The sequence below is a fragment of the Anomaloglossus baeobatrachus genome, chromosome 7 (genome assembly GCF_048569485.1).
Source record: "Anomaloglossus baeobatrachus isolate aAnoBae1 chromosome 7, aAnoBae1.hap1, whole genome shotgun sequence".
Taxonomy (NCBI): domain Eukaryota; kingdom Metazoa; phylum Chordata; class Amphibia; order Anura; family Aromobatidae; genus Anomaloglossus; species Anomaloglossus baeobatrachus.
The window spans coordinates 15,140,523-15,155,034 of NC_134359.1; the positions used below are offsets into that span (position 1 = coordinate 15,140,523).

General features: G+C 45.2%; 1 protein-coding gene across 13 annotated transcripts in view; it reads right to left on the reverse strand.

The window, feature by feature from the left end:
- The window catches only part of TNS1 (tensin 1), a 483,060-nt gene that overhangs the window by 100,471 nt on the left and 368,077 nt on the right, over positions 1-14,512 (reverse strand). For all 13 annotated transcript variants that reach the window (XM_075317053.1, XM_075317048.1, XM_075317047.1 and 10 more), the window contains 4 exons: positions 13,980-14,055; positions 12,375-12,504; positions 10,466-10,531; positions 6,170-6,286 (listed from right to left, as the gene is read on the reverse strand). In XM_075317053.1, the coding sequence (XP_075173168.1) occupies positions 6,170-6,286; positions 10,466-10,531; positions 12,375-12,504; positions 13,980-14,055 (389 nt within the window). The remainder of the gene's footprint in view (positions 1-6,169; positions 6,287-10,465; positions 10,532-12,374; positions 12,505-13,979; positions 14,056-14,512) is intronic.

Sequence of the window (14,512 nt, forward strand, 5' to 3'; positions counted from 1 at the left end):
GAGTAACAACATAAGATCAGATATAAACGAACCCAGCATCACACAACGAGCAACAACAAATTCAAACGTAAAGGAACCCAACACCACACAACGAGCAACACCACACAACGAGCAACAACACAAGATCAGACGTAAAGGAACCCAACACGACACAACGAGCAACAACATAAGATCAGACGTAAAGGAACCCAACACCACACAAGGAGCAATAACACAAGATCAGACGTAAAGGAACCCAACATCACACAATGAGCAACAAGACAAGATCAGACATAAAGGAACCCAACATCACACAACGAGCAACAACACAAGATCACACGTAAAGGAACCCAACACCACACAACGAGCAACAACACAAGATCAGACGTAAAGGAATCCAACACCACACAACGAGCAACAACACAAGATCAGACGTAAAGGAACCCAACGTCACACAACGAGCAACAACAAGATCAGACGTAAAGGAACCCAACACCACACAACGAGCAACCACAGAAGATCAGACGTAAAGGAACCCAACACCACACAACGAGCAACAACACAAGATCAGACGTAAAGGAACCCAACACCACACACCGAGCAACAACAAGATCAGACGTAAAGGAACCCAACATCACACAACGAGCAACCACAGAAGATCAGACGTAAAGGAACCCAACACCACACACCGAGCAACAACAAGATCAGACGTAAAGGAACCCAACACCACACAACAAGCAACAACAAGATCAGACGTAAAGGAATCCAACATCACACAACAAGCAACAACAAGATCAGACGTAAAGTAATCCAACATCACACAATCAGCGCTTCTGCAAGTATCTAATATTCTTAATTCATCATCATGGTCAGGACCTCTGCTTGCAGTCAGTGAATATTCACATTTGTGAATGCAAACAATCCCCTGTGAGCCTGGATTCCAGACTGATACAATGTATCACCTGCAACAAATTATCAGGAGGACACAAATTGGAGATGAGATAAACTGAAAAAGGATGTGGAAACTAGAAAACAATTGTAACAAACCCTCAGCTGTGCGATGTGTTAGGTGAGGATGGGTTTTCAGCCTCAGGATGTCAGCAGGAACCTTACCAACTACTGACAGCAAACAGAGGTGCTGAAAACATGGATAACAATGATGATTAGATTAGAAAGTTCTGAACTTTTCATTCCACAAATATTAAGCTTTTTTCACATAAAACCAGACAAGCACTTGTTACCTAAGGGTTGGGCTAACACTATAACTGTTCATCCTGTTCCTCCTGGTTCATGACTTTATCCTTGCCCTATAACTGATCATCCTGTTCCTCCTGGTTCACGACTTTGCCATGAGTGTCCTTACAGAGGCGTGGAGCGGGAGTACCCGTTATGTAACACCATTGTTTTCAGGATTGTTTTCGGGACATGTACCATGCAGGCAGCTGTTATTAAGTAACTTATACACTTAGGAAACCCTCAAAGTAACAAGTTCAAGGTCACAAATTCTTCCTGAGATGAGGATAGGAATTCACAGTGGATGCCAAGCGAGAAGGAAACGAGCAGGAGTCTCATGGATCAGTTCCACCTTTAATTTTGTTTTATGATTTTTTAAAACTTGAAAAAAAAAGTATAAATTACAAAAAGAGTTACAATAAATGAGCTGCTCCGTGTCATTCCGGTGGCCACTTCGGGTACTGCAGCCTGTCCTGGGTAAAATGCTTTTTTGACCATTTGTGGGGTCATTTTTCGGAATGCCAGTGACAGCATTGGTCACAGCAGCCTGCCCTCCGCCATAAGCACCAAAGACATTCCTATAATGTGAAAACAAACTGCACGGACCACGCCAAGCAAACCGAGAGCCATGCCAAAAGCTGATCCCCGTCTCTCACTTGAAGGTGTCAGCTTCCTCCTCTTTTAATTTGGATCCTCAGCCACCAAATTGTGCTGCCTCCTGACAGCCATAAATCAGCGCGTGCCACCTGCCCCCCGCATGACAGCTCATGAAAAATGAAACCTTTGTGATTTGTGACTGGGGAAAAAAGTGCCAACAAATGCACGGGGCTGGGGTGAAGCAGGTGGATGAATGCCCTATTGTACCCCCATGCCATGAATCACCCCTGTATACCATCATCTCCAGACGTGCTGTCCAGTCTCACCAGTCTGCCCCAGTCTCACCAGTCCCCAAGTCTCCCCCAGTCTCACCAATCCCCCCAGTCCCCAGCAGTCTCACCAATCCCCTCCAGTCTCACCAGTCCCCCCAGTCACTCCCAGTCTCCCCCAGTCTCCCCAGTCCCCTCCAGTCTCCCCAGTCCCCTCCAGTCTCCCCAGTCCCCCTCAGTCTGCCCCAGTCTCACCAATCCCCCCAATCCCCCCAGTCCCCCCAGTCTCCCCAGCCTCCCCCAGTCTCTCCCAGTCTCCCCAGTCCCCCTCAGTCTGCCCCAGTCTCACCAATCCCCCCAGTCCCCACCAGTCTCACCAGTCTCACCAGTCTCCCCCAGTCTCCCCCAGTCTCCCCCCAGTCTCCCCAGTCTCCCCAGTCCCCTCCAGTCTCCCCAGTCCCCTCCAGTCTCCCCAGTCCCCTCCAGTCTCCCCAGTCCCCTCCAGTCTCACCAGTCTCCCCCAGTCCCCCCAGCCTCCCCCAGTCTCACCAATTCCCCAAGTCTCACCAATTCCCCCAGTCCCCCCCAGTCTCCCCAGCCTCCCCCAGTCTCACCAAACCCTCCAGTCCCTCCCAGTCCCCCCCAGCCTCCCCAGTCCCCCCCAGTCTCCCCAGTCACCCCCCAGTCTCCCCAGTTGCCCCCCAGTCCCCCCCCCCAGTCTCCCCAGTCTCACCAGCCTCCCCCAGTCTCACCAGTCTCACCAGTTCTCCCAGCCTCCCCCAGTCTCACCAGTTCCCCCAGCCTCCCCCAGTCTCACCAACCATCCCGGTCATCCCAATCTCCCCAGCCTCCCCCCAGTCCCTCCCAGTCCCCGCCAGTCTCCCCAGTCTCCCCAGTCTCCCCAGTCCCCCCCAGTCCCTCCCCAGTCTCCCCAGTCCCCCCCAGTCTCGGCTCCCGGCAGTGGAACATGTGGATTCTGCTTTAATAACTTGTAAATATCAATAGCTACAAAAACTCGTCAATAAACCTGCATCACAACAACACTGGAATCTTGTGACCTCCGCTCACCGACTGTGACTTGGTATATTCTTGTTTACGCCCAGAGCATGAAAAACGCTGTAAAACTTGGCTCCACGCGGCTCATCATGTGGACACTTTCCAGTGTCGGAACACGGGGAATAGAACCCGTGACAGCACCACGCCCGTCACCGGGAACCACGGAAACCAGACAAAGTATCCAAGGAACAGACAGGATCCCAACAAAACCCGAGAAGGGGGCACAAGTCCACAACTCAGACCTATCTCCTCTCACAGCTGAGGTGTCGTTACAGTGGAATCCAGTCTCTAGGCAATACTCCATAAGCACATTCACAAAGTCATGAAAGATTGATACAATCCATCAGTGCAGGTGGATACAATTGTAACAAACGCTGAGGATTTGGAAACAGAAATGTTCTGCTTCAATGAACACAAAGCTCTCCACAGTGCAGCACCCCCCTACATCTCCACCCTCCTCTCTGTCTATCAGTCCACCCGTTCTCTACGCTCTGCAAGTGACTTTCGACTAACATCCACACTAATTCGAACCTCCCACTCCCGGATCCAAGACTTCTTCCGAGCTGCACCAACCCTCTGGAACGCTCTACCCCAAGAAGTTAGGACAAATCACAACTTACTCAGCTTCAGACGCACCCTAAAGACGCATCTTTTTAGGGCGGCCTATCACACTCCCTAATCAGATTCGATTCACATAGTCCCTCTACAACCTCTCACAACATAGCTCCACATCAAACTCCATGGCACCCAAAGGCATCTCAAGGCTCGGGCCCACTGGTCCAGGAAACCATTATCCAGCCCCATTTTCGTGAGATGGTTGGATTGTCATTGTAAATAAGCACTTGAACCTTGCCTCTCCCCCCATCTCATTGTAGATTGTAAGCTCTCACGAGCAGGGTTGTATTTTTTTTCCCCTCTAAATATTGTATTTCTATAACTGTTACTTGTTTGTATATGATCCTCCTGAATTGTAAAGCGCTACGGAATATGTTGGCGCTATAGAAATAAAGATTATTATTATTATTATTAAGTGATGAAGCGCATTGTACAATGAAGAGTTACATTACTGTTTACAAAACAAAATAAAGCGCTGGATACATTGTATCAGATCATCAGAGAAACAGAATCACTCCCTGCACACCATCACCCACGACCATAGACTATGCTAATGATTCCTTCTACACATTATTACTTACAATCTGCACCCCAAGACGTCTGTGGGGGGGATCACCTTGCCTTGTGGCGATCTGTGACCCGCGCACATTCCCTGGTCACCAGTGGACTCGCTCAGCTCCTGACTTTGCCCTCTGCAGTGTGGGGGGATCTCAGATGTTACTGCCCACCCACTCCCTTGCAATAGTTGCCCTGACCGTTGCATTCATTTTAACCCTGGGTTTGCTGGAAAGGTGACTATTGGTGCTAGTTACTTTACAGAAAGGAAGCTGGGAAGATGACGAAGGTCAGAAAATAAGAGTAATGCATGTCCGCTATCCAAGCCTTTATGTGTGATCTCCCCCCTTCTCACAAGCTTAGGCTGCCTTCACACACCGCTCCGGCTGCCTTCACACACCGCTCCGGCTGCGTTCACACACACCGCCCCGGCTGCGTTCACACACACCGCCCCGGCTGCGTTCACACACACCGCCCCGGCTGCGTTCACACACACCGCTCCGGACACACCGCTCCGGACACACCGCTCCGGACACACCGCTCCGGCTGCGTTCACACACACCGCTCCGGCTGCATTCACACACCGCTCCGGCTGCATTCACACACACCGCTCCGGCTGCATTCACACACACCGCCCCGGCTGCATTCACACACACCGCCCCGGCTGCATTCACACACACCGCCCCGGCTGCATTCACACACACCGCCCCGGCTGCATTCACACACACCGCCCCGGCTGCATTCACACACACCGCTCCGGCTGCAGATGTGAAACTTTGTTTTTTTAACTGATTTCCTTCCTAATCACTTCATCTTTTAGGTGACACCGCTGTGTCATCTGCAAAACCACGCAACCATTACAATCAGCAGTGCTACAAGATTACCAGATTGTGCAGGAACACCATAGAATGATCACAACAGCACAAGGAAAAAAGCTGCAGAATTACTGCCATTACCTGCAGCTCTGTGTGAACACAGCCATAACCTACAGCTCTGTGTGAACACAGCCATAACCTGCAGCTCTGGTCCAGTAGAGCGCAGCTATAATCAGTGAATCCCGGTTAGATGCATTGTCTAATGGAATAGCAGGTCGCCAGAAAATCATCTGAGACACAAGCTGCTGCTCTGCACTTTCTACCATGCTTTATACTGCAGCTGTGCTTCATAAAGGTAGAGACTAAAGCTTATGTAACAAACGTATCATCTGTTCAAGCCTAAGGTCATCTAAACTCCATCCCCTTTTGCAACGGAGGCTCAAGATAATGCACTGTCTCATCTGCAATGCTTTACACTGCAGCTTTGCTCCGTTACAACACAATTTTGAGCAATGACTCCAGTTTAGATGAACTGACAGAAATCTGTGAAATACAACTCTCAAAACATTGCGCAATAAAGATGAAGCTTTGTCCATTGACCCATGCTTTACACTGCACTACTGCTCTACTAGAGCACATCTGTGATCAAAGACCAGGGCTTAGATATTCTTTCTTTTGGAATCTGAATTGCACCTGCCATCTCAAAGATTAAAGGAGCTGCTCTGTCTGTTCTCCCATGCTTTACACTGCAGCTCTGATCCACTACTACATATGATGAATTATTATCAGTGGAATCCATTCCCCTTTCTGAAAACCATCTCTGATCTCATATAAGTCCTGCGCTGCTCTTCTTCCTCCTCTAATGTATTGAACACTAAACCTCAATTCTTCACCTCACCGCAGTGTAATGTAAAGAGGCGATCGTCCTTATTATCACCTACAAGACTCGAGATACACAGTCTGGAGCCTCCAGGAGGACGTCACATCCGTAATATTCCTCTGATACTGATCTTATATTACAGGGAAAGTCCAAACCAAGATGGAACCAACCTTCCAGACTGTCCTCCCGGTGCGCATTGAAGTTGTCATAAGAGTCCCATCGGATCAGAGGATCAGAGGTGTTATAATCAACGGAGACGCTCGGGCCGTTCTCCAAATGTTCCATCCCTGAAAGATAAAGCTCTACTCAGTATAATAATATATAAAATACATGTCGCACACGGGTAATATGAAATACAAGTAATATTACAGGAAAATTACATCTACAAACCTAAACAGAATGAACGGTTTATTATTACAATAGTTATATTGTTGTACATAGGGGGCAGTATTATAGTAGTTATATTCTTGTATATAGGAGCAGTATTATAGTAGTTATATTCTTGTACATATGGGCAGTATTATAGTAGTTATATTCTTGTACATAGGAGCAGTATTATAGTAGTTATATTCTTGTACATAGGGGCAGTATTATAGTATGTATATTCTTGTATATAGGAGCAGTATTATAGTAGTTATATTCTTGTATATAGGGAGCAGTATTATAGTAGTTATATTCTTGTACATAGGGGCAGTATTATAGTAGATATATTCTTGTACATAGGAGCAGTATTATAGTAGTTATATTCTTGTACATAGAGAGCAGTATTATAGTAGTTATATTCTTGTACATAGGGGCAGTATTATAGTAGCTATATTCTTGTACATAGGAGCAGTATTATAGTAGTTATATTCTTGTACATAGGGGGCAGTATTATAGTAGTTATATTCTTGTACATAGGGGCAGTATTATAGTAGTTATATTCTTGTACATAGGGGGCAGTATTATAGTAGTTATATTCTTGTACATAGGAGCAGTATTATAGTAGTTATATTCTTGTACATAGGAGCAGTATTATAGTAGTTATATTCTTGTACATAGGGGGCAGTATTATAGTAGTTATATTCTTGTACATAGGGGCAGTATTATAGTAGTTATATTCTTGTATATAGGAGCAGTATTATAGTAGTTATATTCTTGTACATAGGAGCAGTATTATAGTAGTTATATTCTTGTACATAGGGAGCAGTATTATAGTAGTTATATTCTTGTACATAGTGGGCAGTATTATAGTAGTTATATTCTTGTACATAGGGAGCAGTATTATAGCAGTTATATTCTTGTACATAGGAGCAGTATTATAGTAGCTATATTCTTGTACATAGGAGCAGTATTATAGTAGTTATATTCTTGTACATAGGGAGCAGTATTATAGTAGTTATATTCTTGTACATAGTGGGCAGTATTATAGTAGTTATATTCTTGTACATAGGGAGCAGTATTATAGCAGTTATATTCTTGTACATAGGAGCAGTATTATAGTAGTTATATTCTTGTACATAGGGAGCAGTATTATAGCAGTTTTATTCTTGTACATAGGAGCAGTATTATAGTAGTTATATTCTTGTACATAGGGAGCAGTATTATAGTAGTTATATTCTTGTACATAGTGGGCAGTATTATAGTAGTTATATTCTTGTACATAGGGGGCAGTATTATAGTAGTTATATTCTTGTACATAGGGGTAGTATTATAGTAGTTATATTCTTGTACATAGGGGGCAGTATTATAGTAGTTATATTCTTGTACATAGGGGACAGTATTATAGTAGTAATATTCTTGTACATAGGGGCAGTATTATAGTAGTTGTATTCTTGTACATGGAGCAGTATTATAGTAGTTATATTCTTGTACATAGGGGCAGTATTATAGTAGTTATATTCTTGTACATAGGGGCAGTATTATAGTAGTTATATTCTTGTATATAGGGGCAGTATTATAGTAGTTGTATTCTTGTACATGGAGCAGTATTATAGTAGTTATATTCTTGTACATAGGAGCAGTATTATAGTAGTTATATTCTTGTACATAGGGAGCAGTATTATAGCAGTTATATTCTTGTACATAGGAGCAGTATTATAGTAGTTATATTCTTGTACATAGGGAGCAGTATTATAGTAGTTATATTCTTGTACATAGTGGGCAGTATTATAGTAGTTATATTCTTGTACATAGGGGGCAGTATTATAGTAGTTATATTCTTGTACATAGGGGTAGTATTATAGTAGTTATATTCTTGTACATAGGGGGCAGTATTATAGTAGTTATATTCTTGTACATAGGGGACAGTATTATAGTAGTAATATTCTTGTACATAGGGGCAGTATTATAGTAGTTGTATTCTTGTACATGGAGCAGTATTATAGTAGTTATATTCTTGTACATAGGGGCAGTATTATAGTAGTTATATTCTTGTACATAGGGGCAGTATTATAGTAGTTATATTCTTGTATATAGGGGCAGTATTATAGTAGTTGTATTCTTGTACATGGAGCAGTATTATAGTAGTTATATTCTTGTACATAGGAGCAGTATTATAGTAGCTATATTCTTGTACATAGGAGCAGTATTATAGTAGTTATATTCTTGTACATAGGGGGCAGTATTATAGTAGTTATATTCTTGTATATAGGGGCAGTATTATAGTGGTTATATTCCTGTACATAGGGGCAGTATTATAGTAGTTATATTCTTGTACATAGGGGCAGTATTATAGTAGTTATATTCTTGTACATAGGGAGCAGTATTATAGCAGTTATATTCTTGTACATAGGAGCAGTATTATAGTAGTTATATACTTGTACATAGGGGCAGTATTATAGTAGTTATATACTTGTACATAGGGGCAGTATGATAGTAGTTATATTCTTGTACATAGGGGTAGTATTATAGTAGTTATATTCTTGTATATAGGGGCCGTATTATAGTAGTTATATTCTTGTACATAGGGGCAGTATTATAGTAGTTATATTCTTGTACATAGGGGCAGTATTATAGTAGTTATATTCTTGTACATAGGGAGCAGTATTATAGCAGTTATATTCTTGTACATAGGGGCAGTATTATAGTAGTTATATTCTTGTACATAGGGGGCAGTATGATAGTAGTTATATTCTTGTACATAGGGGTAGTATTATAGTAGTTATATTCTTGTATATAGGGGCCGTATTATAGTAGTTATATTCTTGTACATAGGAGCAGTATTATAGTAGTTATATTCTTGTATATAGGGGCAGTATTATAGCAGTTATATTCTTGTATATAGGGGCAGTATTATAGTAGTTATATTCTTGTACATAGGGAGCAGTATTATAGTATTTATATTCTTGACATACAGGAGTTTGGAATTCATAACATATTGTTTGTCATCCAGAGTTTTTTTATTTTGGTTGGACAGATTCTGTGTCCGTCCTCGGCTCGTCCTGGGTTTGGTGTTTTCCGCATTGTTTTTCTAGGGGTGTAGAGACTTTTGCACGGAGCAGAGTTCAGCTCTTTGCAGTTTACATTTTCCGCCTGATTGGAGGGACTGTGCGGAGCGGTCGAGGGGCCGCAGGTCTCGTTTACCCCGGGACACGTTCTAGTTTATCACATCATCTTCCTCTGCTCTTTGTTTCCTCCAGTTCTAAGAAGTTATTAATTATTTTAGAGACGGATAAACAAAGAGGCTGGAGGAAGCCACAAACACACATAGGAAGACGACGCATTAACGAGGCGGACTCAGCCGGGCGCAGCGGTCAGATCACCTTGAAAAACCATTAAGACCCAAAAGTGAAGTTTCGGGGACTTTAGACAACACGAGCGTCGTCCAGAAAGCGTCTCTGACATTAAACTCACTCTCTGAGAATCTGCTTCGTAGAGAGACAGCGGGATACAATGTATCATGTATTGGTAACGCTGTATTCCCCATAATATGTAGATAACACCCTTAAAATGAGATGACTATATCAATAATTCTCCCTAAATGTATGTGCACCCTGCAATATACAGGTCCCTCTCTAGTAGTGTGTGCCCCCATATAATTCAGGTCAGTCGCCCAACTTCAGGCCCCTGAATCAGTAGTTCACATGGCTACTGATATAACAGCTGCTAAAATAGTGAGTGACCCCCCCCATAGGCCGCCATATCAGCCCTGCTACCTTTGCCCAAATCTCAGCGCCTCTTATATTAGTGTCGTCCATATTGGCCCTAATTACGGCTCCACAATACGCCCCCTGCGCTGGTGCTCTGCTTATATCCTTCTACCAGTCACTGAGAAAGGGGGCAAGGCCTGTGCTCGCCCCCCCAGGGGACCCCAAAACAGCCCCATGAGGAGGAGAGGGTGCCTGTGCCTGGATTCTGGATTCTGAGCAGCCATTCCTGGTATAGTGATGCCTCTATATCCGGGGCACCATAAGTCAGAGAAGAAGAACTACAACACCCAGCAAACACCATGGCTACTCCCGTTCTCTCTATTCGCATTCTCTCACCTTGTATCTTCTCGGGGCCGTACGAGAAGACGAACTCCACTTTTCCATATTCCGGGAACCGGTCATCTGAAGGAATCAAGAACAAGTTACTTTTACAATCCGCACCAACAATAAGTAAAAATCCTTAATTTTGATTGCAGTGAAGTAAACATCTGCTCACAACCTGCTGATGAATGGTGCACACATAGGCAATAGCGCAGGCATAGGCAATAGTGCACACATAGGCAATAGCGCACAAATAGGCAATAGCGCACAAATAGGCAATAGTGCACGCATAGGCAATAGCGCACGCATAGGCAATAGCGCACAAATAGGCAATAGCGCACGCATAGGCAATAGCGCACGCATGGGCAATAGCGCACGCATAGGCAATAGCGCACGCATAGGCAATAGCGCACGCATAGGCAATAGCGCACAAATAGGCAATAGCGCACAAATAGGCAATAGCGCACAAATAGGCAATAGCGCACCCATAGGCAAGAGCGCACCCAGAGGCAAGAGCGCACACATAGGCAAGAGCGCACACATAGGCAATGGCGCACGCATAGGCAATGGCGCACGCATAGGCAATGGCGCACGCATAGGCAAGAGCGCACACATAGGCAAGAGCGCACACATAGGCAAGAGCGCACACATAGGCAAGAGCGCACGCATAGGCAATGGCGCACGCGTAGGCAAGAGCGCACACGTAGGCAAGAGCGCACACGTAGGCAAGAGCGCACACGTAGGCAAGAGCGCACACGTAGGCAAGAGCGCGCACGTAGGCAAGAGCGCACACATAGGCAATAGCGCACACATAGGCAATAGCGCACACATAGGCAATAGCGCACACATAGGCAATGGCGCACACGTAGGCAAGAGCTCACACGTAGGTAAGAGCTCACACGTAGGTAAGAGCTCACACGTAGGCAAGAGCGCACACGTAGGCAAGAGCGCACACATAGGCAAGAGCGCACACATAGGCAATAGCGCACACATAGGCAATAGCGCACACATAGGCAATGGCGCACACGTAGGCAAGAGCTCACACGTAGGTAAGAGCTCACACGTAGGTAAGAGCTCACACGTAGGCAAGATTGCACACGTAGGCAAGAGCGCACACGTAGGCAAGAGCGCACACGTAGGTCATAGTGCACACATAGGCAAAAGAGCACACATAGGCAAAAGAGCACACATACATAACAGTGCACACACAGACAATGGGGGAATGTAATATAGGGACAATGCACGATCCAGCCATTACTATGGGCAGCCCTGTGCACAGATGTGCGGCTGCTGGAGATATGGAGGATGTGCCGTGTTCCCGGTGCCGCCGGTCTCCTGCCACGTGCCGCTCTATTCTCCATCATTTCGGATGACGAGTGACGGGATAGCGGCTTCCGATTTTCACGTGAGGTCTTACATGAGAATAACTGACGCGACCTCAGCGGCTAATATTGGTGCCGGGCCAGGAGGTCGGGGGCTGGGGGCTTTTTATCCCATATCCATGTCAGAGGGACAGGTGCCGAGTGACTGCCGTGAAGGACGAGGCCGATCGTCATGTCAGCACCCAATATAACACATCAGCTTCCTGACTGCGCACCGCCGCCATTTAGACCGCAACGTCCCGATATAAGACCCTTACTACAGCAAGACCCTTTACCTCTACAATACTAGGCAAGTTTGCCCTGCAGGACACTGGAAAAGCTGGGTGACCAGAAACATGGTCAATAATACAGCACCTTCAGGACTTGTTACTAAACCTGCTCTGACTACTGAATGCCATATCTGCCCCATTATTACAAGAAGCTCATGTTCCACATCACTAAGCGGGTTTGTAATGCAGGAGACTGGGAGAGCTGGGTTTTTAGCAGTAGCTGGCGAGACTTGCTGGGACTTGTAGTCGCACCATAGCTCCTCTGGACTGTACCTTTAAAAGCTTCATCCAAATCCTCCTTCCCAAACACGACCCCGAGATCATGGATGGCGCACGTGTGGAACTGCACGCGGAATATCACGTCGCGGGTCGGGCTGCGGTATTTCTTGTGGTAACATTTCAGCTGAATAAGGAAAAGTAAAGACACAATGAGTTCAAAACAGAGAGAATCAATTGTAACAATGTGTCAGATTCTTAAAGAGACAGCGCACCATAAAGGGCAATTCTGTTTACATCGGAGTTTTGGGAAGCTGGGATATGTTCGATGTCACCACTGCAGTCCTCATGAGAATCACTCAGCTTTCCCAGACCCCTGAATGGCTATTATCGCCGTGATATGGGAGTGAGGAATAAATATATTTTTGCATTATTACACAGATTTGCCAATAGGAACTTAAAACACGGCCATTTCGGTTGGCACCCAGCTTTCCCAGATACAGATGAAGCCAAGGTGATTTATAGACGGGTTTGCTGCAGCACCGCCGATATTAGGGGGAAATGCGCTGTAAGTCTCTGGGGGGCAGCGCTGGCCGCAGAGCGGAGGAGTCGGGGGCTGCAATCAGAAGATCCATAACTGGCACGGCGGGTGATTTACTGCCGTCCTATATACCGCACTATGGATGACCCGAATCTCAGAGGATAGAGTGGGCGAAGGTGGGCAACAGCGAGCGGGCGACAAAGTGACCAAAGTCACCAGTGTAGACGAAAACCAGTTTGTGTCTGGAGAACTTTCCAATAAACCAATTTTATACGGTGGCGCACTACTATATCCAGCATCTCCGCTTTCCAAATATTGGCCCCAGACATAGAGAATAAACCCGACAGTGTCCCGATAAAACGTTCACAGCGATTCCCATTGCACCGCTGGATTTGGATTTTGCAGGATAATGAAAGTTAACGCGGCTGACCACTTTGGGGACATTATTTTTCTTACTTAATAATAATAATAATAATAATAATAATAATAATAATATAATAATAATAACTTAACACTTAATGCATGTATTTGGGACTAAACATCATTTTTGCAATTTCATTAAAAATTTTGCAGCATTTGGCTTTTAAAGGAACATTCAACAATATTCCTGTGTAGTCTGTGGCCTAAAGGCAGAAAAAAAAAGAGTTACAAACGAAGACTGTCATAGTGCGCTCACTGATGGATGCTCAGTTAACTCACTCTGCAGTCAGCAATAGACAGTGCAACAAGGAGGCGATGGAAAGGAAATGGTGCAATATTTTTAACAAACACCAATTGCAAAAATCATCTTTAGCCCTGATTACATGTATTTAAGTAAAATAAATCAAAAATTGTCCCCGAGTGGACGACCCCTGAACCTAGACATCCCCTGAATCTAGACATCATGATGATGCGGCAGACACAGCCAGACAAGTCCCAGTTTCCCGAAGCAGAAAGTCGTTGAGATTCTAGATAGCGTCATTAAACGCCGGGATAAATTGTCCCTAGAATTAACATTGCACACGTGGCGCCACCCAGTGGCCAGATAGAGAAATACACTGCCCGGATGAACCGTGCTCCACAATTACAATAACGTTCACATTGATGACCACGACGTTCCCATCGCACAAGTCAGCTCTTACCAAGATGTCGCCTTTCAGCAGCAGCCCCGGCTCGATGGTGATGCAGATACTGGTCTGACTGTCGCCCTGAACGTTACTGAAAGCAGCAGAGAAGTAAAGGTTACATTCCAGGATGGGTGTCGAACACATAAAAATGTTTTGTTAAGTTTACTTCCCCTTTAAGAAGCCCACCATAGAAATCTACAATATCTCATTAAATAACATGGCAGATGGGGGCGCCAGCGATGAGCCCCATGATTATCCCGACATCATAACGAGGGGCCACGGCGCGAGGTGAAACTTAAAAGCAGCAGGAAGTGAGAGTGGCGGGGTCGTGGGAAGGAATGCGAGTCCACGGTGCACGGCCCCGAATATGTGGGAATCGGCAGAAGAGATGGAAAAACATGCTCCAGCTTACAATAAAGCAAAACATCCGAAAAGGAGGTGCGGGCGTCCCCCAAAATAATCACAATGCTTCTAAGAAACCGTGACACCCTGTGTGACCCCATAACCGCGACCAGTGAGGTTGTCAGCAATGCGGACCAGGCAGAGGA